At 33.1% G+C, this 25735-nt stretch overlaps 4 protein-coding genes across 19 annotated transcripts; 1 reads left to right on the top strand and 3 right to left on the bottom strand.

Moving 5' to 3' along the window:
• Positions 1-1107: 1107 nt before the first annotated feature.
• Positions 1108-5618, top strand: LOC123208422 (protein EMSY-LIKE 3). 13 transcript variants are annotated; one of them, XM_044625938.1, is made up of 12 exons: positions 1114-1445; positions 1751-1854; positions 2438-2538; positions 2654-2862; positions 2957-3066; positions 3175-3412; positions 3489-3716; positions 3793-3861; positions 4316-4561; positions 4645-4713; positions 4803-4866; positions 5217-5618. In XM_044625938.1, exons 4-12 carry the CDS (start codon positions 2761-2763, stop codon positions 5342-5344), a joined length of 1254 nt encoding a protein of 417 aa, XP_044481873.1. In that variant the 5' UTR covers positions 1114-1445; positions 1751-1854; positions 2438-2538; positions 2654-2760; the 3' UTR covers positions 5345-5618. The 13 variants fall into 13 exon arrangements, with proteins under 13 accessions (XP_044481865.1, XP_044481861.1, XP_044481864.1 ...); XM_044625926.1 differs by lacking the exons at positions 1751-1854; positions 2438-2538 and adding an exon at positions 1604-1715 and having other exon boundaries at positions 1112-1445; XM_044625936.1 differs by lacking the exon at positions 2438-2538.
• A 192-nt stretch (positions 5619-5810) lies between these two features.
• LOC123208423 lies at positions 5811-7939 on the bottom strand. The gene is made up of 2 exons (XM_044625941.1): positions 7445-7939; positions 5811-6226 (listed from the first exon to the last, which is right to left on the bottom strand). Exons 1-2 carry the CDS (start codon positions 7797-7799, stop codon positions 5904-5906), a joined length of 678 nt encoding a protein of 225 aa, XP_044481876.1. The 5' UTR covers positions 7800-7939; the 3' UTR covers positions 5811-5903.
• A 4342-nt stretch (positions 7940-12281) lies between these two features.
• Positions 12282-17138, bottom strand: LOC123208424 (calponin homology domain-containing protein DDB_G0272472-like). Of its 2 annotated transcripts, XM_044625943.1 has the most exons (3): positions 16536-17137; positions 15710-16439; positions 12282-13546 (listed from the first exon to the last, which is right to left on the bottom strand). In XM_044625943.1, the coding sequence occupies exons 1-3, from the start codon at positions 16874-16876 to the stop codon at positions 12491-12493; spliced, it is 2127 nt and encodes a 708-aa protein (XP_044481878.1). In that variant the 5' UTR covers positions 16877-17137; the 3' UTR covers positions 12282-12490. The 2 variants fall into 2 exon arrangements, with proteins under 2 accessions (XP_044481878.1, XP_044481877.1); XM_044625942.1 differs by having other exon boundaries at positions 15710-17138.
• A 3585-nt stretch (positions 17139-20723) lies between these two features.
• Positions 20724-24673, bottom strand: LOC123209812 (enoyl-[acyl-carrier-protein] reductase [NADH], chloroplastic-like). 3 transcript variants are annotated; one of them, XM_044627966.1, is made up of 13 exons: positions 24488-24673; positions 23500-23813; positions 22896-23005; positions 22736-22791; positions 22566-22650; positions 22426-22473; positions 22042-22116; positions 21854-21965; positions 21699-21750; positions 21553-21604; positions 21386-21443; positions 21208-21306; positions 20724-21111 (listed from the first exon to the last, which is right to left on the bottom strand). In XM_044627966.1, exons 2-13 carry the CDS (start codon positions 23774-23776, stop codon positions 20957-20959), a joined length of 1179 nt encoding a protein of 392 aa, XP_044483901.1. In that variant the 5' UTR covers positions 23777-23813; positions 24488-24673; the 3' UTR covers positions 20724-20956. The 3 variants fall into 3 exon arrangements, with proteins under 3 accessions (XP_044483901.1, XP_044483903.1, XP_044483904.1); XM_044627968.1 differs by having other exon boundaries at positions 23500-23825; XM_044627969.1 differs by having other exon boundaries at positions 23500-23851.
• Positions 24674-25735: the final 1062 nt, after the last annotated feature.

Below are 25735 nucleotides of genomic sequence, written 5' to 3' on the forward strand. Positions count from 1 at the left end.
TTTTTATTAAATAAATCAAAATTTTAATATTTTTTATTAAAGGTAATAAACTATTACCTAACATCAAGGGATGCTAAATGAAAATGATGTGACAAATTTTCTATTAAAAATGATGATGTAGATGATTTATGTGTTGACATGGACATTTATAACCCATAAATGATTATTAGTTATTAAATATATATATAATTTCTCTTTAATCAAACTTATACCAATGACACCTAAATGATGATTAGTCGTTATATTTTGATTTGTTATACAAACAATTCGCATAGGATAAACTCATTATCTATATGCAATTCAACCCAAAATACGGGTAAAAACCTCTTTACCTAAAAACAACTTGGAGAGAAGGACTTGATACAAAATATTAGTAGTATTTTTTGATCTCTTAAATGTATCAAATTTAAATTCTGATAATAACGAGATGATATTTTATCCTTATATCTTACAGATACAAGATAATGATATTAATATCATTATTTCTTATTTTTATAAGATAATATGATTTATAATTTCCATATTGATATGTGTTAAGATCTAAACATTTCTATTATGTAATTTACTAATTAACATTTTCTCTTTGTCCTATAAATAATAAATTGTGCATAGATAAATAAGAGTCATGAGACTCCAAAAACTCTTCTAACTTCTAAGAACTTTTTAGTTTCTTTGTATTGTTACTTTACCAAATTCTAATTGAAATACTCAATAATACAATATTAGACGTATACTCTAAATAGTGAATTAAACAACCTAAAAAAATGTTTTCATTTATCTATTGCTTATATCAAATTAGACTCGTAATTCCAATTATATTATTTACCAACTCAAGTTCACACTCCTAGTTTTTCATTCTTCTTTTGGTACATATTTTTGCAGGAACAATATAACAATTATAATACATAATTTTATGTATAAATTACAAGAACCCTTATTTTTTAATTGTCACAAAATTATTTTTACTTGTAAAATGTTAGATTTGAAAAAAGAAAGACACAAAACGATGTCGCATGGTCTAATTGTGCGTTCTACAGACAAAACTACGTTCCGAAAACGATCAGTCACTCAATTACTGTGGCGGAACTCAAACTCAATTATTGACTGAAAAAAATAATTAAAACAAATTTCAAGTCCGCATTCATTCTCTCTCTTCAATTCAACACATCTTTTTCCCCAAATCAATCAAAAACCCTAATTTTATTCCCAGTTCACCACAAACTTGGAAGGAATAATAAGCATAATTCGAATTAATGTTGAAATATGACCTAAATTTCACTTCCTTAGATCGATTCTCACTTTAATTGCAAAAATCGGGGGCGCTCAAAGCTTGTATTTTTTCGGTAATTTGGGCAAAATATTGTCGTTTTAAGTTGTTTTGAAGTGTTCTTCTTGATATTTTTTAAGAGGAAGAGCTATGGACTTTGATGATTTCGATAGTAGCGGTGAGTTTTTTATTTTTAAAATAAATTTCCCTTTTTTGTTAATTTTTAGGTCTTCTTTTGTTGAAATATGCGTTTATAGCTTTCTGTAGTGATGTATATTTCAGTTGAATAAATAAGTCAACAAAGACGTGAGTTAATTGCTTTTGAATTGATTTCAGTTGTTTCTAGCACTTGTCAAGTTCAAAATTGATTTTCATCTACCTGCGTAGAGTTTACTGAAGATTTGATTTGAAAGGGTATAGATGAATCATGATCTTTCTGATCGCAGTGGTGAGTTAAGCTGATTTTTTTTTTTTAAATTCTAGATTTTCAGGAATTAGTATATGTGAATAACTAGCTATGCGGCGAAATTCACCAGTTCTGAAGCAAAGGTCCTAGTTTCAAACTCAAGCTTGCTAAGTAAGTTTAGGTATGCAAGGGTTTAGTTAGGTTTTGATTACTGCAGTTTGAAGTAAAGAAGAGTTAAGATTTTTTAGTTGCTTTATGGACTCTTTGTAGAAATTTGAGATTGCTTGATTTAGTTGTAAAGTTATGAATCAGGGATTGTCATTCGCAGTTTTGAGAAATTGTTTGGCTTGTGTGTTTGGTTTATTTGAATTCAGCCTCTGGTCTTCATTCTTTTCTGTGAAAAGATACTTTAAATGTTCTAATAATTGTGGCCTGTCTCCAGATTTGGTTTAAATTGTTTGATGAACTTCTCCTTAACTTAGATGGTCATCCCATTTTTTGTTGGATTTAGTCTTACAATACAACAGTTCACTGTTTCATGCCAAAATCAACAATGTGAAGCTTCAAAATAAAGCTTTGTGAAATTTCAAAAATTTGTTCATAAAGCTCTTGTTTTTTAATTATTTTATCTTCTTATGTGATTATTTGACCTACAGTTGTGCTAGTTGTTGCTTGTGAGATGTGTAAGCTTGTATTTTGATGTATTTGAGATACCGTCACACATTTTCTTTAGCAATAAAATGATTTTGTTTTAATATTTGTAGGTTCTATTCTTTGCAAGTGGCTATTTGGAATCTGGCATTTGTTATAGTCTGCATTAGTTTTATTAGCATTTTTTAGTTTGAATCTAGTGGCATTGCTCAAGGTATAAAGTATTAACTCTTTTAGATATGCTTGTGAAGTCACTGAAATCTTTTTTTGTTTGGCTGCCACATACTAGAAACTCAGCCAATAATTGCTTCTATATGAAACAATTGCAGGAACTGATGATGACCTCCCTCCTTCACATCAAAACAGATTTCAAAGAGGGAGCCTCCCTGCTGGAAATGGAAGATCTGCAGTTGTAGGTTCTGCTATATTACCTAGGATGCCACAGAATGACATGGAAACTCAGATCCACAACATTGAGCGGGAAGCATATAGTTGTGTCCTTCGGGCCTTCAAAGCTCAATCTGATGCCATCACTTGGGTATCTGTTAATTTTTTTTTTAAGATATTCATGCAGTTTATCTTGCATAATAGAATTAGAAGGTTTGAAGTGCCTTCATATTATATTACTTCAGGAGAAAGAAAGTTTAATTACCGAACTTAGGAAGGAGTTGAGAGTATCAGATGAGGAAAATAGGGAGCTTCTATGCAGGGTTAATGCCGATGAAATCATCTGGAGGATAAGGTTTGTCTATATCATGACATGCTCTCTGAGCAGCTTTTGTCAAATAGGTAATCAGTTACTGATCAGTTCTGCCTTTTAACGGGAATTGTAAATCAATCATGCTCTTAGGGAATGGAGAAAGGCAAGTGGCCTCCAGCCTGGTATGTCAAGCATCCCCCCACCTGTTCATGACCCTGCACCAAGTCCAACTGTTTCAGCATCACATAAGAAACCGAAAACTTCTCAGTCTGTAGCGTCTTTGTCAATGGGTGCACCATCTCCTGCTTTGCATCAGTCTATTCAACCATCATCATTTGCCATGAGACCAGGTCCTCCACCCGGCCCTAGAGGCAAGAAACCAAAATCAGTAAGTCTTATATGTTTTAGAATATAAAAGAAAAATGAGAAACTGATGTTTCTTTTGGTTTTTATTTACTGTTCAGTTAACAAACTACATTTCTGCTGCATCTCCATTGAAACCGATGCAGTCATCTACAGGTCTTACTGGAGGGGCCCAACTTGGTAATCGGGGCTCTTCAGGTTCCTTTGCACCAAATGAACCTGCTGAGCCAGCAACCTATGATCCCTTAATTGGAAGAAAAGTTTGGACAAGGTGGCCTGAAGACAACCACTTCTATGAGGCGGTGATAACTGATTTCAACCCAATTGAGGTGTCTATGTTATTGACTATGGTGTTGGTGCAATTAACAATTTTCTTTTAATCTTACATTTTCCCACTATTGATAGGGGCGGCATGCTTTGGTTTATGATATTAATACAGCAGATGAAACATGGGAATGGGTCAACCTCAAAGAGGTAAAATTGCTGCCGATTTCCTAGCCTCTGAAATGTATCATTCATCTTTTAACACTTTCAAGTTAATGGTTTTGACTCATGGGTAGATATTTAGCACACTTTCTTTTTATCATCTGTTGGATGGAAACATCTGGAATGCGGCATGTTTATCTAATAAGCCTTTTTTTCTCTTACATATAATAGATTAGATATTTGCATGTTTCCCTTAAACTATATAACATCAAAGTTTAGTGTATAAATTATTATAATGACAGTGCGGATTTGTACAATTTGACATATAGTTTTTTTTTTTCCTTACAAAGGGTCAGTTGTAGGCTGGCTTTTTACTAATATCATTGCAGTTTTACTTCTGCATCCATGCTTTTGTGATTAAGGAAAAATCTTTCTTCAGAAATTATCATCTGCTGAACTTCAAAATCCTACTTCCTACTGATCTTCAGTCTTATAATGGTAGATTTCCCCGGAAGATATTAAATGGAATGCTGATGAACCTGGGATTTCTCGCAAAGGTGCTCGACCAGGGCCAGGACGTGGGATTAAGAAATCCATGACACGTGGTGGTTCTGTTCCTGGGGCAGGAAGAGGTAGAGGGAGCATGAAGGGCCAGCTTAAGAAAAAAATTCCTTTATCACAGAATGGTGTTGGGAAGAAGGTTTTGGGTGAGATTGAAATTCTTCACACAGATACTTTAATCAAGGAGGTAGGAGAGCAGGTGGAAGATATAGGATTTGAATTCTTGCAAATGAAGTGATTTTTTTACCTAATTGTAGTGCATTTGAACAGGTTGAAAAAGTTTTTGGTTCTAATCATCCCAATCCCTCTGAAATTGAGAAAGCAAAGAAAGTGCTGAAGGTAAGGATCAAGACCCTTGCAGCCTTGCTATAGTTTAGCTTTATTTTTTAACCGATTCCTGCAACTCTGATGAATCCTTCGGAATGTAGGATCATGAACAAGCCCTTGTCAATGCAATTGCAAGGCTTGAAGATGCATCTGATGGTGAGAGTGGTAATAACTAATTACATATAACTATGTTCTATGGTATAAGAAATAAAAGCACGCTGTCTTCTGTTGTATCATCTCATTGTAGTAGTTTTTTGAAGATTCAGATTTTGATCTGTACTATTTGTGTAAAAAAAAATTTCAGTTAATTATTAGTGTATTTTTTTCAAGTAAGTTTACCCCAAATGCTTCCTTTGACTTACCATTTATATAATGTCCTCTTTTCTGTAAATGAGAACTTTCTGCCATTTGATCTGAGTTTTGTAATGGTCATCATTCCCTTTCAGTGGATTCATTTGTTTTTGATGATGAAAACAAATCCCATCGTTCTGTTTTTTGCCTTGACTCATAAGCAGAAGAGGCAGACAAGCGATTCTCTCAAGGGCAATCAATGGACCAGGAACAAGGAAGGAGAAAAGGACTGTATAGTGATATGGGTGGAATGGTTGAAGGTTCAGAGGCCAATGATGGGGAGAAAGGATAGAATATTGAGACCCATCCTACCCGGTGTAAAGTCATCTGATAGTCGTTGATGCCTAATTCTTATGAACTTCGATGCAATTAGGCCGGCATGACTGTTGTGATTTAGTGGTTATCCAGTTGCATGTTCTCTTGTATTTACACAATTCCTTCTAACTTGATGGCTGGTGACCCGTTAGGTTGACTTGATTGTAAGTTTATTCATCTGAATTCAAGTAGATGCTCTTGTAAATGTAACAATTATTTATCATACTAATTTGTTTGCTCTTCTTTCTTTCTCTCATTTGTTGAAAACAAATGAAATACTTTATTGTATTTGTATTTGTCTTTGAACGCTTGTTTTATGAAATGGGATAATAAAAACCAGTAACTAATATAACTGGGACGACTACCCACTATTTCATGGTGGAGACAATGCAATCCAACCATTTAATTTCCTGCAAATCAAACAAATGTGACAAATTAGCATATACACAGAATGGACATAAGTTCATTTATATGGAAAAGTAATTTTAGGAAAAGCAATTCTGCACAAGCACTTCTCCAATAAGTTGTTTATAGTACTACAGGGATGCAATGAATTCAAGGATAAGAGTCACCATCTGGGCATCATATTCAGGCCCTTCCATGTGGAAGTGGCTTACTCCTTCGATAAGATGAGTTTCAACCCGCCCCTCTGCAGAAGACAGCTTGTTCTTCAGCTGTTTTACACTGGTAAACCCATCCCGAGTTCCCATAACAAATAGTTTCGGCTTTGGAGTTTCAAGGATATTTTTATGGTGTCGCCCAAATAGGATTGAAGCTAGCATACCAAAAGGGTACCCCAAACTTACATAGCCCACAACTTGCGGAATCTCATTAACTGCAGAACCTGCAATTGGAGCACCTGACAACAGATTGTAATGAATAAGATCAGGTACTGTGAGATCAAAAATACTTTCATCTTCATAAAAGAGCGCTGCACAGCCAAATTTCATCTATCATCACAATGCAAGATATGCAATACTATTATCATATTAACTGCAAGAGTTAATCAAACAAGACCAAGAAAAAAATTGTATTAGAAAATAGATGAATACAATTCCCAGAGTGTAGGAGACATCATTCACAAACAGTAAACACATGCATCAAAGAAAAGAAATAGTAAAATGCTGAGATGATTTTATCACCAAATAATTCATTTCTCGATGTTCGCTCAATCATCACCATCGAGATGTCAAGATCTGGCTTCTCGCTGTAAGCTATGAAACTGACAACAACAGAAACTAAAGCATCGAAGTGTCAAGAAGGACTAAATTTTCGACCAAACAGAAAGTAATGTTATCTGTTGATATCAACTTCCAATCATGAAAACTCTAGAGCCAAAAACTAAGAAAGAATAAGATCATGCCCATGAAATGTGTTACCAGATAATGAATCCAAATTCACTACTTAAAAACCATATTAGGATACTGTCTTGATGAAATTATCACCAACATAGATCCTTGAGATTTACAAGCAAAATAACCAACAAATTTTCATATTCAGCTTCACCGAATTCGGAAATGTTCCTGTCAGCAATTCTAGAATCCACGCAATCAAACAAGTTATCATAAGAAACTCCTGAAGTGTGCCTCTAATTTACAAAAGCATCGAAGAAAAACTGAGCATAGAGCAATTTACATCAAGAAGCAAACATGAAATACATCACAAGAAGATGAATCAGATCCCCAATTCAAATCAAACTTCAAAAACTTAACAAACTGGAACCATAAACTCTACCAACTAAATATAATTAAAATTTCCCTGAAACCAAAAGGATGATTACATCTCTTTCCTATGTGTCAAAAGTTTCTTTTTCCACATATGTATAATTGTCATACTCATATTCCCAATCCCAAAACAAAACTTTAAACTACAAACTTTATCCATTAAAATCTTATAAAAATCACACCTTTTCCCCATATGTATCCAAAGTTTCCTTCTTTGTTTTAAATTAACAGCATAATTACTATCCATTTCATAGATCTAACAATTTATCAATCAAAAGACATCCTTAACCTACCAAAACAAGAATCAAACATGATCCATAAAGCCACAACAAAAACAAGCAACAGAATAATACCTGCGGAAGAACCCACCAACAAGATCCTATCAGTGGAGAGATTCTCACAGACCCATTTGCAGACAGCAACTACATCCTTAACTTCAGCAAAGCCAGTAAGAGAAGCTCTTCCTGTGGACTTCCCGACACCTCTCATGTCAAAAGTTACAGCCCTGTAACCCTTGACAGCCAGCCCTGAAGCTATGCCTTTCAGGAGGCCTTGGCAGCCGCCCAAGACTGAGTACGGGTGTACCAAAACAATCACCAAGTTGTCATCTTTTGAGTCCTTTTCTTCTCTGGGTTTGAACACTCTTGCGTGGAGCTTCACCCCATCTGATGTTTCGACTGTACAGGACTCAAGTTTGAAGTTTGACATGGGGTACTGACATAAAAAGGGGAACTTGATGAGGGAGAGGGATCAAATGGGAACTTGATGGGAGAAAAAGTTTTGGAGAAGAAGAATTGAGAAAGACAAGGGTCATGAATTGAATTGAAACTTCAGTAGTTTTTGTTGGTTAAACGACATGAGAGAGTTAGAAAAAATTTACAGATAAATAGAAACCCCTAAGATTTAACTAAATGACGAAAATATCATTCATGTTAATTTAAGGTGTCGAAATTTACGACAGAAACTAATTTAGTCAGTATCTATCAACGAAATTTAAGGTGTTAAAAGTAGCCAATTCTATCCACATCTATTAACAAAACCTCTCAAATGTTAAATTAAATTACAAATCAATGTTTACAGAATCAGATTTGATATCGGTCTGGTAAAAAGAATAGTCTGATCCAATTGATAATCAGATTGATTGATCAGTGATTAAACTGATTAATTATCTAAAAATAATATTTGAAATAATTTTATATAATTTATTATTAAATTTATAATTAAAAATATTTTGATATTAAAATAAACTTAGTTTGATGTTAAATATGTTCAAAATTAATAGATAAAGTTTTGCAGTCAATAAATAATGAATTTTTAAAATTTTTTTTACTTGTTAGATAGATTAGATCAAACCTAATTTTTTATCTAATTTAATCAAACGGTTAGAACGATTTACTCAAAACAACAAACAAATCGAAACTATTTTAATTAATAGGTCCCAATTTAACTGATCAATTGACCGATTCGATTCAGTTTTCAAAACTAATTTACAAAAGACAAACTTTAATTTTTGTAACAATATATTAATAAGAATATTTATTATTTTCATAAAAGTAATATACTCAAAATTTTATAAAGTATTAATTCAGTTAATACTTTTGGTCCTTCAAGTTTGATCTAAGCAACTTTTAGTCCGGAAACTCTGAAAATGACATTTAGATGATGTTTAGGGTAAGACTCTAAGGCACCGTGGTCTTGTTACACATAAATAACATTAAAAACGTAGTCAGGTTTAGCTTGTGCTTGTTTGTTTGTTTTACTACCAAACAATCTCAACTACTTCTGTTTGGTTTAAAACTTTAAATCTCTCTTTTTAAGACAACAAAATAAATAATTAAATTCATTAAAAATCACAACTAACAATCCGCACAAATTTCATTGATTGGTTGATCTTGTCTTGTGTAAGTCAATAACTTGAAGCATTGTTCGGATAATGACAAGTACCATAGTGTATTAATCACCCCCTTTAAGTTTAAAAAACTACCATCGATACCCCCAATAGAAGTTTTGTTAGTAAAATATAAGAATAATATTATGCATATATATATTTTAGTATATAATTATATATGCAAAGACTTGCCATTATAAAAATATAATCATATAAAAAGTGAAAAAATATATTGTATACTGGACTTGAAATTTGTTATATTTAATGTAATTGATTCAATCTCAAAGAAGTAATCCAACTCATATGAGATTCTTCATCACAAAGAAAAAGTTATGTATATATATTTTTGAATATATAATTGTGTACATAGAAACATGTCATCGTAAGAATATATGAGATAAAAGGAAAAAAAAATATTGTAACGGATTTAAAAATTTGATTAGATTATTTTATATCCAAAATTATAACAATACTAACATCTTTATAAGATATTCCAACGTAAAATATTCATACTAATTTGATTTTCAAAACGCGAAGATATTGTTATAGTATATACTTGATCATAAAATGAAAATCAAGAAAATATTAACCTACACAACCACACCCCCACACCCCCCCCCCCCCCCCCCCCCCCCCCCCCCCCCCCCCCAAAATAAATAACAAATTATTAATATGTAAATATGCACCAACCAATAAGTACATCAAATCAAGGAGATTTGAATACAATAATATAAAAAATATATAATATGTAAAGAGACATACATTTCAATGTGGTTCAATCATATACTTTAAAAGTCTACAACGTCCAAATGAAGGGTTCTTTCATTTGGATTTTTTGATTTAGACGTCATTTGGGGTCGTTGGAAAAAGAGGGTTTACCAAGAGGAAGAAAAACCAACCGTCATTCGTCGAAAATAGTGGTCAAAGTTGGGAGGAAGAAAACCCTAAGTTTGGAGAGGCACAAATGCTATTTTTCAAAGTTTAAAAACTTTCGGTGGAGGTGAAGTTATTAGATTTCAAAACTTTGAGAGAAAATATAATGAATTTATGTTTTAAAATTTTTTTTTGTTAAATGATGATTTTATCCTTAATTTTATTTGAGTTTTTTAATTAAATTTTGTGCATAGATGGGTATTTAAATTTTCAAAGTTAGAGGAAATCACTTGAGGATTTCACTATATCTTGGGTGGAAAATAGTGTTTTAGCCTATTATAAAATGGTATTTATTCTATAATTAAATAATAGATTTTGTATTTATAAGGTTAAAGGATATTTAGTAAGTTGATGAAATCACATATATTTTTAAAATAAAACGATGTATATTCAATTTTAAGTATTCATTGAGTATTCAAATAATTAAAGATAAATCGGTATTTAATTAGAGTATCAACTCAAAAAATATCTTAAACATGTCGGATGTATCTCATTATATTCATGTAAAGATGATAATTTCAATTTGAATTTAGAGTTTTCGACTTTAACAGGAAAATAATTCTTCGATAGAAATGAAAAATGGGATAGAGATGATGACGAAAAATATTTCCGTAATTAGGGATGAATATGCATGTGTCTCGTCCTAACCCCTTTATATTAATATTTTTACTTAAAATGCTAACGTATAATTATAGTTTTAAATTATTTATATTTTTTAAATTTATTCATTTTTTTATTATGCATATTTAGGTAATTAAGATATATTATTTGTGACAATTAAAATAGGTTGATTTTAATTTTAGTTAATTTTATTGTTTAATATATTTATGTTGTGTTTAAAGAATATAGAGAAATGATTTTTTCTCTTGGTACGAGGACGGAAAGAGAATTTTCTCCCGGTGTAGGGGATAGAAAGAGAGTTTTTTTAACAAAAAAAGAATGAAGAATTATTGTTATCTTTGTAACAAAGATGGATTGAAGACGTGGATAAAAGATAAGGTATTCAACCCCATCCCTCTGTATTGTTGCCCTATATTTAATAAAATCTAATATATAAGAATATACAGGGAATTTACTTTCTTGTCTGAATGAAACTGAGATTCGCAGTAGCCTTGCTCCACTCCAAGAGGCAATAAAGATTGGGAAAAAGACTATTTCCCATACAAATTTTAGGTCATTCTCAAACCTATATCCACGGGAGATAAAAAACCTCTTCTCCCGCTCATAGCTAAGCTTCTATTAATTTTTTCAGTTAAAGGGAAGGATAATATAGTTATTTTACTATTTATATTAAAAAGTTATAGAGTTTATTACTCCCCGCCTCCCCAGGTTTTAGAAATTAACATTTCATTTTTACATAAAGTTTTTAAACTTTGAAAAGTAACATTTTCACCCCCAAACCTAGGGTTTCCATATTTTTTTAAAACTCAATTGCCCCCCATAACTTTCAAAAATAACAATTTCACCCTCATTCTTCAACTTCATCTTCCAACTTTGTCTCCGGCCTCTTCTTTCTCTTTGTGCGATGGCGGTGGTACGATAAAAAGATCTTTATCTCCTTATCGCATGGTGCGACAAAGAGATGGATGATACGACGAAGAGATCTTCGTCGCATGATACGACGAAGATCTCTTCGTCACATGATGCAAAGAAGATCTCTTTGTCGCACCATCGTGCGACAAAGAGATCTCTCTTCATTACACCACCTAGACAACGAAGGACGACTCTTCGTCATCTGAGTCGCTCGTCTCATTGTCCAGATGCGACGACGAAGCATCATCCTTTGTCTGTTCTTTCAGATTTGAACGACGCTTCGTCGTCCAAATCTGGGCTACGAAAGATCATCCTTCATTGTTGATCATCTTACGTTGTCTTTTGTAGTTGGAGATAAGAGATCGGTAGAATACATCGGCTGACGATGGTGGCCGAAGAAGAAAACAAACCCTACGGGTGAAATTTAAAATTTTCAAACTTTGAGGATGAGTTAAGGTCTTAGTTTTTAAAACCTGGAAGGAGGAATAATAAAATTTTAAAGTTTTAAAGTTTATAGTTAAAATAATAATTTTACCCTTATCTCTAACTAAAATTTTAAACGACAGTTTAACTATGGGTGAGAGAAGGGGTTTTTCATCTCCTGTGGGTGTAGGATTGAGAGTGGCCTAAAATTTGGATAAGAAATTGTCCTTTTCCCCTAAAGATTAGATAACAATTCTACTACCAACACCAATAAGGCAAGTAACCTCATGTTTGTAATATTTAAATATTAATAAAATTATATGTATGACTCTTATACTTAATATAACCTTTTCATACTGAATATTTTTTTAATATGTTGTTCACGTTTTTGGCTAAAATATTTATATAAACAATTAAAAAATAATACTATAATTCATTTCTAATTCTAGATGTGGTGTATATGCAATGGCTGCAACAAAACATTCTGCGTAAGTGCACAATACAAATTTCTTTCCCAAGCATTCTCCCTGTTCCAATCCTAGTCTCTTAAGTAAAAAACGAAAAGCTAAATACCCCAAAAATAAGAAACTTCCCAATAATATACATTATACAACAATCATCTTCACCTTCTTGTTCTTTTCCTAGACCTACTACTTCCAACCACCACCCCAACTTCACTCTCACCATTGTCTCTCCCTCTCTTTCCGGTTGTCCCTGGCGGGCTTACTGCTACCAATTTTTGTGAAGGACTTGCTGCTGATCTTTTCGGTGGCCGGCCAACCCCTCTCTTCATTCTTTTACTCTCTTCCCTTACTCCTCTTCCCCTAGAACTCCTTGTCACCCTCTCTTTTCCCACGTCTCTCTTCTTTCCATTCTTCTTTATTGCCTCCTCTTCTACTCTACCATCTTTGCTCTCGTTTTCTGAATCCTCATTGTCCTCATTGCAATCACTGTCGTCGTCATCTTTATTTTCCACCAATTTGCTAGGCGAGTTTTGCTTCATTCTTTTCAAGAAACTTGCTGCCCCTTGCTTCTTTCTAACAGCAATTTCTTTCTTATCCATCTTAACCTCCAAAGCATCATGAGAGCTAAGTTCATTACCACCGTATTGATGTTTAACCTCTGCTCCTCCCTTGTTGCTGGTCCTTAAATTCCTCCACCCTGAAACCGACCTTTCACTACTCCTTTTCTTCTTTATACCCTTCTCATCAATACCAACAAAAGATCCATTGATCTTCTTCTCATTCATCTTTGGTTTTTCCTCGATTTCCCTCTCTTTCTTGTCACCTTTTCTACTAGCAGCATTCTCTGATGCTGCTTTGGCGGAGCTTCGCTTACCACACATGACCATGGTTGAAGCTCTGCCGGGTCTCAAAAGCAAAACAGATGATTCTTTTTGTGGTTTCTGTTGTTGTCGTTCTGGCTCTGGTTTAACCGCAGGTGTTTGAGGTTTCTGGAGCTTGGAAGTCATTTCCTTGATTACAAGAGCGCGGAGTTCTTGTGCCGCAGTATATTCTTGGGAGCTCTTTCTGAAGAAAATTATGAAATTGTTGAATATGAGCAAGAGATCTCTATAGAATCTTTGAAAACAGTCAGAGTAAAGCCCTCTGTGAAGCCTGGATTGAATCGTTTGAAGATCCATGTGTTGCCTTACCAACTTTTTGTACCTTTCAGATTCCTGCAAAATAAAAATTGTAAACGCAATTCCTTCAACAGCTGATGATTACACGAGGACGTATTAATATTGCAATTAATCAATCATAAGATTTTGACTAAATTCGTTAATGACATACGGACCTAACTTCTGTCATGATATCATTTTTTTATGTTAAAATCGCATAATTTGATTTTATATAAGATTGCGATGTATAATGAACCAAAAAAAAAAAAAAAAAAAGAAACGAAACAGATTAATAAGACTTAAGAACCAAAGTATACACAAGGGAACTTTCGTAATTTACTAATGTTGAGAGGGGTTAACAATTACCAATCCCCAGTATTTGTTACCGGGTCAAGTAGGACGACCATTTTGAGAGGGAACAATACCTGGACCGATCCCAGTAAACCTACCGGGAAGCATAGTAGCACCAGAAGTGGGTTCGACTGCGCGTGGGTATTTTATGTAACCCGACATCTAATCAAAGGCCTCCTATCCCGGTGAGTTGGAGATTGGTACCCTAGGTGGATTTGACAGGAGAAGAGGACCAAAATGAAATGCTTAGAAAAGTAGAAGCAGAACAGCAGTGAAGTAATTAGGAAATGGAATGTCCCACGTGGGAAAGAATGAATGAATGAAAGGTGGTAAAGAGAAGAACCATTCAATGGGAGTCAGTCGAGTCAGTCAGTAAGTAAATGATATACGTATAACGCTTCTTCTTTCTGTTCGTTACAGTCGACAATTCCAGTTCCGGAGAGAATGAACAAACAGAAGATAAATTTCTTTCTATGTCTTGTAACTTTTCACTTACACGTAAGCACAGTTGTATTTCGTCAACAGCACACGAATGTGTACACGCCGAGCACGGCCCTCACTAATCACCGTTGGAAAAAAATCTTTCCACAAAATTTAACACAACCTTTAAGATTACTAAAATAATAAAAAGAAAAATGATAATTACAAGTTTTAAAGACTAACTAAATATGCATTAACAAAAAGAGATTTTTAATTATTTCAAAAAGTTCAGACTTATTTTAAACCTAAATATACATATGTCATCCCCCTCCCCCCGACACCCTCAAGTTAATTATGTAACATGTCTACCCTATTTACCCATTTATTAGGTTTGACTTTGATTTTAACCATTAAATCAAGATAAAAAATGAGATAACAACATCATGCACGTACAAAATCGAGATACGTAGAATACACAACCCTAGACTTTTTTTCAGCCATTGGATTCTCCTGCCTATACAAACAGAAGAAAAAACACGACAGCGTGTCGTTCCTCCTGGTCCAAATCCAAAACAACCTGGGCTTAAGTTTAACACAATTCTACCTATCGACATTCGTTCTATATATAGCAAAAGACAGGCGGCCGAAAGGACCAAAACAATAAATCACCCCGAAGACACGTAGATAAGGCACAAACTTTTTTGGCTTGGAAAGTTACACATCAATAACAATTTATTTATTTATTAATTTATTTTTATATTCTATCTATATTATTCTGTATTATACATTCGAGCACAACGTCACCCAAAACTGGAGTAGGTTAAAATTTGGTGCTAAATTTTTTTAAACTAAGAGTTTACTCACATATGTTTTAGAATGAGAAAAATATTCCCGCAATGAGATATATCACATCATCTTTTTAAAAGGGTATTCTTTTCTAAACAAAATCTCAATCATCGGTCAGATTAAATCTAATTTATGATATTGCATCAAGCTAATTAATCTAACAAATAAACAAGTAATAGATTTATTTTTCTTTAGTTTGTTTATTAAAAAACCCAAAAGATAACACTTTAACCGTACGCTCTAAAGCTACATGATTTCCAAAATCCTAGTATCTGTTTGGGACCCATTTCCATTTAGGAAAATCCATCCCCATCGTCGATTTATAAAACCGACGCTTACGTGCATTGACACGAAAACTTCTTTATGTTATTCGATGTAGTGAACATTTTTAAAGACTAAAATGCTTACAAATTTTTTTGTTTTTGACAAAGAAGTCCCCTAATGATGCGAATTGCAAGGCTGTGACTGGGTGAGTTCGGGTAAGACGTGTTCGTCAACAGAGTTTACGCTTTTACAAATGAATTTCCAATTTTTTTTTTTAAATATCAGACGGGATTTAATTTTAAATTTTTTCAAACAAAGAATATTCGAATTAGAGTGTACCTGGCTCCGAAGCCGCCGCTCAAAATGTGAGCTGAGCCGGTGCGACCGTATGATCTCAAGAAACATAACTAATGGCTCAGATTTCACGGTCAACACCTTTTTCGTGGCGGGAGAAACCTCCTCAACATCGGGCTCCTCACCACTGCTATTACGACGCCGTTTTTTGTTCTTTGACAAACTAGCCGAGCTCTGTACATCACTGCTCTGCTTCGACGCCACCCCAACTTCTTTTCCCTCCCTCTTCCAATCGTCCCACAACTCGTTCAACTCACTGAGCCCAATCGTTTTGTTATTCTTATTAATATTTTCCATCTTGTCCTCCGACACCGTTTTGTCATTGTCCACGTCATCCTCTTCCTCGTCCTCCTCGACATTTCCGTTTAATTTACCGTTTGAGGACCAATCTCGATCCCGGTCTGGTCCACATCCGGTTTGAACCGGAACCTCTCCATCCGGTTCAGGCTTTACTTTCGGTTCTTTCTTCTCTCCTCCCGCGACGTCGTTTTTTTGTTGTTTCCTGCTCTTCGTTTCCTCTGCTTTATGAGTCGTGGAATTGGATTCGTTAAACGATCGGTTCTCGCGCTCATCGGATTCGTCGCCGTCCGCGGAGGAGAATTTACCGGCGATGATATCCGGCGAGGCCTTTCTCTCTCTCTCTAGATCTGCTTCCTCCGCCTGTAAGCTCTTCTCTCTCTCCTCCTCTAAACTCTTCACCTTCAATTCCAAAGACCTGCAAAAACCGAATAGAAAAAATGACACGTGACACGTCGTTCCATAGATCTCAACGAAAACTGAAAATTTCTTTCTCAGATCTACAAAAATGTACACGATCGAAACGTCGCGTCGTTGAACCTCGTCGCGCAGCTCCTGAACACGAATCTGTCTGAGCTGGTCAACAAGCGGGACCAAACTAGTCGATTCGGCGTCGTTTGAAGCCATGAACCGTCGCTTAAGATCACGAAACTTGTCCTCACAACTCTCTGGAGTGAGCGACGTCAGGCTTGAACTTCGGTTGGCTACTTCCATGGCTATGGAGTCCCAACTCTTGGTCCCGTAGCGGTTCACGGCGCACGCTAGCAATAATTCCTCCAACGTCCCCCACCGCTGCTGCCGCTGCTGTTCTTGTTGCTGCTGCGACAACGACGTCGTTTCCAATTCTCTAGCCATGAAACGAAGCTAATATAACTATAACTACTGCCACGTCGACGACGCTGCTCATCTCATGGCGGTTGTTTCAAACCTTCTTTGTCGTCGTCACCATAATAATCGAAAACGACTTCTCCTTCATCATCATTTAGATTATCTTTTTAGGGTTTTGGCCTTGCCGTTTTGATTGGGTTCTTCTTCTGGTTTGTTGTTTTTTTTTTTTTTTCCCCTTATATTCCGTTCGTTGTTGATTATATGTTTTATGTTTTGTTTTTTCAATAAAATAAAATGGGATTGGGAGATTAAGGTTTATATTTATAGAGGCTGTGGCTCTGTTTCGATTTTTCTCTCTTGGCGGTTCGGGTCTGGCCTGATTTTAATTTCGTACCAGGCTACTGGGTTATATGAAAGGACTAAAGTACCCTTATAATAGTCCACTTAAGATCTTTATAGGAAATTTCAATATATTTTTTTGGTAAAATTCATTTATTAATTTAAAAACTTTTACTTATTGCGTCATCTCTCAGTATATTTCAAAATCGGATCAAAGTTTCTTAACCATGGTAACACGGGGAGTCATCTCACAAATCAATTTGTTATTAAAATTATTTTAATAAATAAATTATTATAGTTTAAAAAATAAAATATTAAAAAATGATTTATGATGTAGATGATAAAAGAAAAAATAAATTTGAGAAACAACATAAATATTTTAAGTTTGAATCACGATGTATTAATAGTTTTAAATATAATATATCAAAAAATTATTATTTTTAACTTATTATTCTTTCAAAATGATTTTTGTTTGTACTGAAAATAATAAAGATACTTGCTATATTAAGATGCACTTGTAAGGTAACATGTTTTATTGTTTAATAAATCATTCGAGTTTTATATGAGACTCATTAAAACTAAGAGTTATTATATCGGATTTAAGAGTTTCTTTATTTTGTAATATTAATATGAACATAGATTCATATACCTCTAAGATTGAATGTGAATTTTGTGGGATTCATTTATCTCATATGTCAAATGATAAGTTATTTTAATTTTGAATCACTATGTATTAATAATTTTAAATATGATCGGATACATTAAGAAATTATTATCTTAACTTATTATTCTTCCAAAATATTTTTGTTTATATTGAAAAAAATAAAAATCCTTCCACCTTGCAATTAATCATATTAAAAGTTACGTTAAAACGACGCTCTAAGATTATATATTTTATCGTTTAGTAAATTATTTTAACTTTATGTGAGACCTATTAAGATGTTGTCATGTCACATACATATAAGATTAATGATAAATAATACAACATAAGTATTTTAATTTTGAATCACCACATATTAATAATTTTAAGTATAATGTGATATATTAAGAAATTATTATCTTAACTTATTATTCTTCCAAAATTATTTTTGTTTATAACCAAAAAAAGCAAAAATATTTTCACCTTGCAATCATATTGGAAGTTATATTAAGACGCAAATATAAGATAATAGGTTTTACAATTTAGTAAATCATTCAAGCTTTATATGAAATATATTAGAACTATGATATTACCATGTCAGATTTAAGAGTTTTTTCATTTTGTGATATTAATGTGCTCTTATTGAATGTGGATCTTATGAGATCCATTTATCTCACTTGTTTTTTAACAAAGATGGAGAGAAACAATCTCCATAAGCCTTGCACTTTTACTCTCTTTGAGCTCTTATTTCATTGCTTTGAGAGAACACATGCTCTTCATTTGTTGTGATCAACATTATTGATTGCATTATATTCAAAACTTTTGTATTCAATCTTGTGCAGATAGAAATCTATTATAATTGGGTGTAACCTCAAATATAGATATATCAAGATGGTTGGGTTAGCTTGCAACACAACCCATTAAAAATATTTAAAAATAATTAAAATTAAATATATAATTTGACAGACCTGCAAAAGCGTGTGCCTCAACCGTTAAAGGCTTGCAAAGGCACAACCCAAGCAGGGCCTTTGGTTGTTCTACAAGTCTTTTAATCATAGTAAGTTAATTTAACCTGTTAGGCTATTACTTGACCTTTAGGCACGATCAGCATGTCAAAGCCGATCTGCCATTGTCTATTGTTATGTCTACCCAGATAATTAGGGTAGATATTGATATTTTTCTAGGAGAACATTAAATGGTTGGCTTAAAAAAGTGATCAGGAAAGGTTAGAGATGAAAAACTTTGAACCGTTCTAAGCATTTCAAACTCTATCACTTCTTAAATTTGTGTTTGTAGTTTATATCTTATGCATTAATTTATGATAAATCCTATTTTATCCTTCATATGATTAATTTAAACTATATGAGTATTTCAAGAAGAAATGTATCGTAAATTGAAGTGTGGAGAAGTAATTTTTTGTTTTTTTGCTACAAGCAAATTCACAACCAAGATTGCTAAAGCTATGATACCATTGCTACATTGAATGTTGATAGGAAAGAAGACAAGGGAGATGAAAGGGAAAACTTGGCTTTGAACCATATTCTTTATTGAAGACATTCTTGACTATATATACAACTCTACTAAGGTTGAAGACCAACACTCCATTAAGCTAAATATCGACACTTTATGACTTATTAAAAAAAACAACAACTACCTAAACTAGACTAAGTCCATTTGCATCCACTTCCACTAAGTAGCTATGTTTTCTACTTTTTTTTGTGTGGATATAACAGCAAGTGGTGAGACATACCAATTGATTTCACAAAATTTAAACAAAAATATCGATTTATAATGTTTGAAGCTGAAGAGAACAACGGCCGACTGTCTATTTACTAAGAGAAAAAGTAACATATGCTAGTTCTAAATTTTTGCCTCCAAGCAATGTCATTTAATATAAGAGCAATACTATATATAACAATTTTATACAAATGTCTATACATATAGATATATTATCATATGATTAAATATTATTTTATTATTAATTTAAAATTACTAAATTATATTATGATATATTTATATATAAAAAATAGGTACGTATAACTTTATTGTTAATATAATTTGCGGCTTAAAAAATATTTGAAATGTTGTTCCAAATAAAAAATTGGTGAGGGTAAAATCTCTGCCAATAACATTAGCCCCATTAAAACCAAAATTCCCTCTCTGATTGATCCATTCCCTCGTAAATATCCAAACCAAAGCCCAAGCCGAAGCCCAAGCTCATTCAAAAAGACCTAATCATGTAATTCACCGCGCGGGAAAATCAATCTCCAAGTTAAAAAAAAAAAAAGACATATGACAAAATTAAATTAAGGGTTAATACCAGGAATCCCCCTCAGGTGTAGTTCACTAACAAAAGTAACCCTCTGGCTGTAGAAATAATAATAACATTCGTATGTTATTTTTTCGGTGTTAAAATAAATATGAGGGTAATTAGGTAAATAGATATCATCAAAACATTTGGTTATAAAATCTAAAGAGTAGTTTTATGTGTGCATACAATAAGTATAAACTTATACACAAACAATAATATACAAATTCAAAATCACTCAATTACTTAATAACATATATTAAATGCATACTTATTGATACACCCAAAATTGATTAGCATAGTTTTATTAAAAGTTTAAGTTTTTCAATTGTTACAGTTCTAATCACATCACTAATTAGGTCCATTCTAAATTTTGATTATGTGTTTTCAATAGCCATCCAGTTTAATTTTAAGTTTATGTAAAATGAATATTAGAAGTTCTTTATCAATAATTTCGCGGAATTTTTTACAGGCGAAATTTATGGTTAATGGAGAAATGCCATAACTTTTCTCTGTAGCACATGCATCTTCTTTGGTTTCTCATGTTAACCACATCAGATCTCAGATGGGCTCAGGCCCAGACTATGTGACTAATGATTTGTAGATCAATAATTTTGAACCACTATGCAACCCTGCAAGTTACACGTTCTGATTGGCACTGACATTGAACACATTATTGCGAGTTGTTCATTTGACAAAAATCTTCCATCAAACAAAAGCCTCATCAGAAAATATTACAATCCCTGAAGTAAAAAACCCTTAGGAAAACATCTCACCCGAAATTGCACTGCGAGCTAGCTGTCCTAAGACCATTGTAACACTAGTGCCTGCTCTTTGGAATGTTAAGGTCCTTAAATATTGGACTGTCAACTCCGACTCCCATTGCGTTAAGACCATTGTCAACGTATATAACAGCACCGGTGATTGCGGATGCCAGAGGTGATGCTAAGAAGGCAGCCGTGTTGCCCACCTCATCTGTTTTCATCGGTTTGTTAAACTCACTAATCCCATGTGACACATAGCACGAGCAGAAAAAAGAAACTAAGTTACGGAATGAGTTCTAGCAGATACCTGCAGATAGTTCTTTCTGCAGTGGTGCATTCTCTAATGAATATTCAATCATTGTGTCGATGAATCCAATTGCTTTTGCAGCACGACTTCTTAGTGGACCTGCAGGCCAAAACAATAATGGATTTCGTGTTCTCAAAAGAGAAATTAAAAATTTGATAATAAAGTGTCAGAAAGATACCAGCAGAAATGGTATTGACCCTGATTTTGTGTTTTCTTCCCGCTTCAAAAGCAAGTACCTGAATGGTCAAGTAAAGCACAGTAATGAATCAACCGATACACAACAATTTAGGAGCAGTGATATTAGAATGAATGTGAAACACGAGTAAAGAAGATATAAGAGCTCACTCTGGTGTCACTCTCTAGTGCAGCTTTTGCAGAACTCATTCCACCACCATATCTGTTATAAAATAGTTAAATTTTTGTAACATGAAAAGGATTTATGACAACACAAACGTTTATGGTTGTATGATATCATTGCACATCAAACATACCCTGGAATGATCCTCTCAGAAGCAATGTATGTAAGTGAAATTGATGAACCACCTACATCAATAAAACCAAATTTAGATTCTAGACACACATCTTGCCACAATATATCACGTGTTATATGAGAAGACACTGCAGATTATAGAATGGAGAAGCATGCCTGGATTCATTATTGGAATAAAATGCTTGAGTAAAGAAACATAAGAATAACTTGAAGCAGATACAGCAGCAAGATATCCATTCCTTGATGTCTCCAGTAGAGGTTTACTCACCTATTAATAAGATTATTTCTTGTCAAAGTACTAAAATAATGGTTTAATGAGATACCGTCTATGGAAACTTTAGTACCTCCGGTCCATTGGCAAGTGAATGCACAAGGATATCAATGCTGCCAAAATCCTGCTTCACAGATTCAGCAACTCCCTGCAACACATTCAAAAAGCTACCAAACTTAAATTTAAAAAAAAAAAAAATGGTAGATACCAATTATTTTGGTCTGAGAGAAATAAAGGTCCATTCTAAAATCAAGACTGGTTATATAGTTTTTTAAAAAAAAAAATTAAGAAACAAATTACTGCAAAATTCTGAATGAAAATGTTACAAATAAAACTAAATTACATATCAAATCCATCTTTCAGTCAGACAATGTTCAATAACTTGTTCAATAACAACGATGACATCACAAATTTCTCGATGACAAATGACAGGGAATGAAACAATAAGGTTATATACCTTGACAGTCCAGTTAGAGGACCCTGCATAACGCTTATTGGTTTTCACCTGCAAAAGTTGACAGGATAAGAAAATTTGCATCATAGAACTATCTTAACATTCTTCATGTATTTTACTGAAACAAAAAGAGACATCCTTACATCTTCAGGAACATCCTCAGGGTTGTCATAGACTGCATCTAGGGGATATACTTTGGTGATTTCCATCAAAGAACCATCTGGCAACCTGGAATGTGAAAATCCTTTCAGCTGAACCATTCACCAAGAATTGACCCATTATAATGTCACATAAACCAAGGCTAATAACTTACACGCGTGATTCATCGAACTTTCCACGTCGCAGACTGGTTTCAAAAATGTTCAATGCCTAAACAAGAAATGTAAGTAAATGAACATCTTTTTTCCAGGCTTGAAAAAGATTAGATTTTCTAAGAATGAGAAGAAAATAAGAACGAAGGTTCAGTGTCTTACAGGCACCCATGTCCCCACCAAAATTTCTGCACCAGCAGCAGCAAGAGATTTTGCTATAGCCCAACCATATCCATTGTCATCAGCTACACCAGCAATAAATGCCTTCTTACCTGAACACATCAGTTCCAGAGTTAGTTTGCAAATTTAAACTTTTAATGATTGAAAGGACATTAATGCTAAATTGGATAAACAATGATTCATGCAGCTTCAACATGATGGCGGTTGAACTGTTTTATGAGATTTTGTCCCAAAATTGATAAATAATACCTCCGTGTTAAAAAAAACTCAGCCACCCTCAACAAGAACAAGCATATGATCCTTTCAGTAGTTTGTTTGTATATACACCCATTGATTGTTTGGTTTGTAAAGCAGGTTATCATTTTAACGGTTTCTCTTCAAGCATTTGGAAGATTATATGAGAATAAGGGTTTAATTAAAGAGATTAATGAGAAAAAAACACATTAACAGTTCCTAGCAACAACTAAACAAAGAGACCGAAATCATTGCAACGTAAAACCTTACAAATCCACATATATAAATAACATATAGAAATTTAAACATTTTCTAAGGGATAAAAATTGGAGGAAGTTGAACAAGAATGAACCTTTCAAATCAATTGGCAACCCAGATACAGGCTTGCTATCATTGGATTCAGCCATTGCTTTTGTTACAGCCTTATCAAGTTTTACTGAAGATGACATAAAATGCCGGTGCAGAGGTTGCACAGATGATAGGTGACATGCGCTTGCAAGCATGGCCCATGATGCTTTCTTAGAATCTCCAGCAACAAAGGCAACACCTGCCTTGACATCTCTGTGAGAAGTTGAAATGCATGGCCTCACTGTTGCCATCTGAAGGCTGGAAGCTGCTGTTGCTGCCATTTTCAACAACCCAACTTTTGCAGAGGAATATTAAAACCTGCAAAATATACTAGGTTCCTCACCAAAGAATGCAAACTGCATCAACAATTCAGCCATATACTAATTAAAATAATTCAAGTTGTAGACTGTTTATCATCAAGATTTCAGGCATACATCAACCATATGGTTTTGGCAATATGCCTTAATTTCTGAAAAAAAGAGCTTAAATACACTACCTCCACAAATTAAATTGCCTACCACATTAACGTTTAATTGTAATTTAAGCAAAAACAACACATCACATAACACTCAACAATTCAAAATTTCCCTCCATAAACCAACACACAATCCGACTTAAAAAAGATAAAATCACACCACGCTAACCAAAAATACCAATAAATGAGTCACTCAATGTCCTTGCACTACAAAATAAACGCGAAAAAATTCGCAAAATTTTCACTGAGCTCCCCTAAGGTTTCAAGAAAATAAACATAAATATGAAAACCTCCAACTAACGTCTCAACCTTTCACTACCAAAAAAGATCAACTGAAACCTTAAATCTACCAAAAACCAAAAAAAAAAAAAAAATTCAAGAACTCCATGAGTCCAAAACGGACCCACCTCACCGTAAACTATAAAACTTCAAAAAAACAAAAGCTCCAAGTGAGCAAAATATTCTAGATTTCATAAGTGTAGAATCATAAAGATCTAATATAGAGGGAAAATGGTACCTTTAAAAGAGATAGAGCACCAATGTGAGTGGAAGAAGAAGCAAAGAAGAAAGGATTTTAAAGGTGGGAAAACAAAGAGAGTGACGAAGGTTTCAAGAGATGAAGCAAGAAAGTGTTCGATGAGACCGAGGGTTGATTTAGTTGAAATGGAGTTAACGGAGGCTTTGCAAGTGTCCAGAGTTTCAAGGGGGTTGAGTGTTAGCTTTCCTCTTTCTGGAAAGTTTTACGACAGGTGATTAAAAAAGTGGGCCTCTGGTTTGGTAAGAAATAGGCGGAGACTTTTGATGGGCTTTTTCGTTTTAGGGCTACTTTCTTTTTTTATTTAAAAAATCTTAAAAACTTTTTTTTTTAAATGAGAAATTTCATTCAAATCAAATAATTTTTTCAAAGTTGAATTAATTATATTAAATAAAATAAATTTTAAGTCTAGTAACAAATTTTATAATAACTGAATCAAATAAATCAAAAATTTGATTTTAATATATTATAAAAAAATATTTAAATTCATACTTTTTTATATATGAGAATTTGTTTTGAATATAATAATTATTAGGAAGAAGAAGGAACTATAAAAACATTTAGTGCGCCAAAGAATTTGAACCTAGTGATACTTTCCACCTTTGATGCCCTCATAGCTCGCCTTGTTTTAGATAATTTATATAAATAAATCTAAATTTTGTTTTGTTGAATTATATCCTACTTAATATAGATATTATATAATATAAATAATTAAGATATCTCTAAAATGGTTTATTTGAATAATTTAATTATAGATTATAAACATATTTTTAACTTATTTAAATTATAATCTAAAATATAATAGATTTAGTTTTTTTTTTAAATTATTGAATTATTAGATTTAATGAAACTTTTTTACATGTCTAATCAAAAACCTACAATTATAGATATATTGGATATTTTAATATATAAAATCAAAATTTTTAAAAATATTTGTCAAATTATCATAATTAAATATCGTATAATTAGTTATTTTTATAATTATAATTTATAATCAAAATTCAATAATCTTAAACACAATAAAATGTTTTTTTTTTATGCATATTGAGTTAATCTTTTTTTTTTTTTTTTTGCATTTTTATGACCCATAAAATGTGTAAACTAAGATTTCCCTTTAATTATATAAAAATTTCACATAATATATGAATTCTTTATATAAATTTATAAGACATTATTGTTTTATCATTTATTCTCCTTAATTTAATTGATTTATATTATTTGTGCAAGTTA

The sequence above is a fragment of the Mangifera indica genome, chromosome 2 (assembly GCF_011075055.1).
Source record: "Mangifera indica cultivar Alphonso chromosome 2, CATAS_Mindica_2.1, whole genome shotgun sequence".
Lineage (NCBI taxonomy): Eukaryota > Viridiplantae > Streptophyta > Magnoliopsida > Sapindales > Anacardiaceae > Mangifera > Mangifera indica.

Excerpts from the sequence above, each read along its gene's own strand:
- LOC123208422 (XM_044625926.1), top strand. The coding sequence starts at position 1,688 with ATGAATCATGATCTTTCTGATCGCAGTG. Across the intron at positions 1,716-2,653 it reads TGATCTTTCTGATCGCAGTG|GAACTGATGATGACCTCCCT; the intron begins GTGAGTTAAGCT and ends AAACAATTGCAG. Across the intron at positions 4,867-5,216 it reads TGCATCTGATGGTGAGAGTG|AAGAGGCAGACAAGCGATTC; the intron begins GTAATAACTAAT and ends ACTCATAAGCAG.
- LOC123208423 (XM_044625941.1), bottom strand. The coding sequence starts at position 7,799 with ATGTCAAACTTCAAACTTGAGTCCTGTACAGTCGAAACATCAGATGGG. Across the intron at positions 6,227-7,444 it reads GTTGGTGGGTTCTTCCGCAG|GTGCTCCAATTGCAGGTTCT; the intron begins GTATTATTCTGT and ends ATCTGTTGTCAG.
- LOC123208424 (XM_044625942.1), bottom strand. The coding sequence starts at position 16,876 with ATGGCTAGAGAATTGGAAACGACGTCGTTGTCGCAGCAGCAACAAGAA. Across the intron at positions 13,547-15,709 it reads AGCGGCGGCTTCGGAGCCAG|GAATCTGAAAGGTACAAAAA; the intron begins GTACACTCTAAT and ends TTTATTTTGCAG.
- LOC123209812 (XM_044627966.1), bottom strand. The coding sequence starts at position 23,776 with ATGGCAGCAACAGCAGCTTCCAGCCTTCAGATGGCAACAGTGAGGCCA. Across the intron at positions 22,792-22,895 it reads TGGTGGGGACATGGGTGCCT|GCATTGAACATTTTTGAAAC; the intron begins GTAAGACACTGA and ends TTTCTTGTTTAG. Across the intron at positions 21,444-21,552 it reads CACTAGAGAGTGACACCAGA|GTACTTGCTTTTGAAGCGGG; the intron begins GTGAGCTCTTAT and ends TTGACCATTCAG.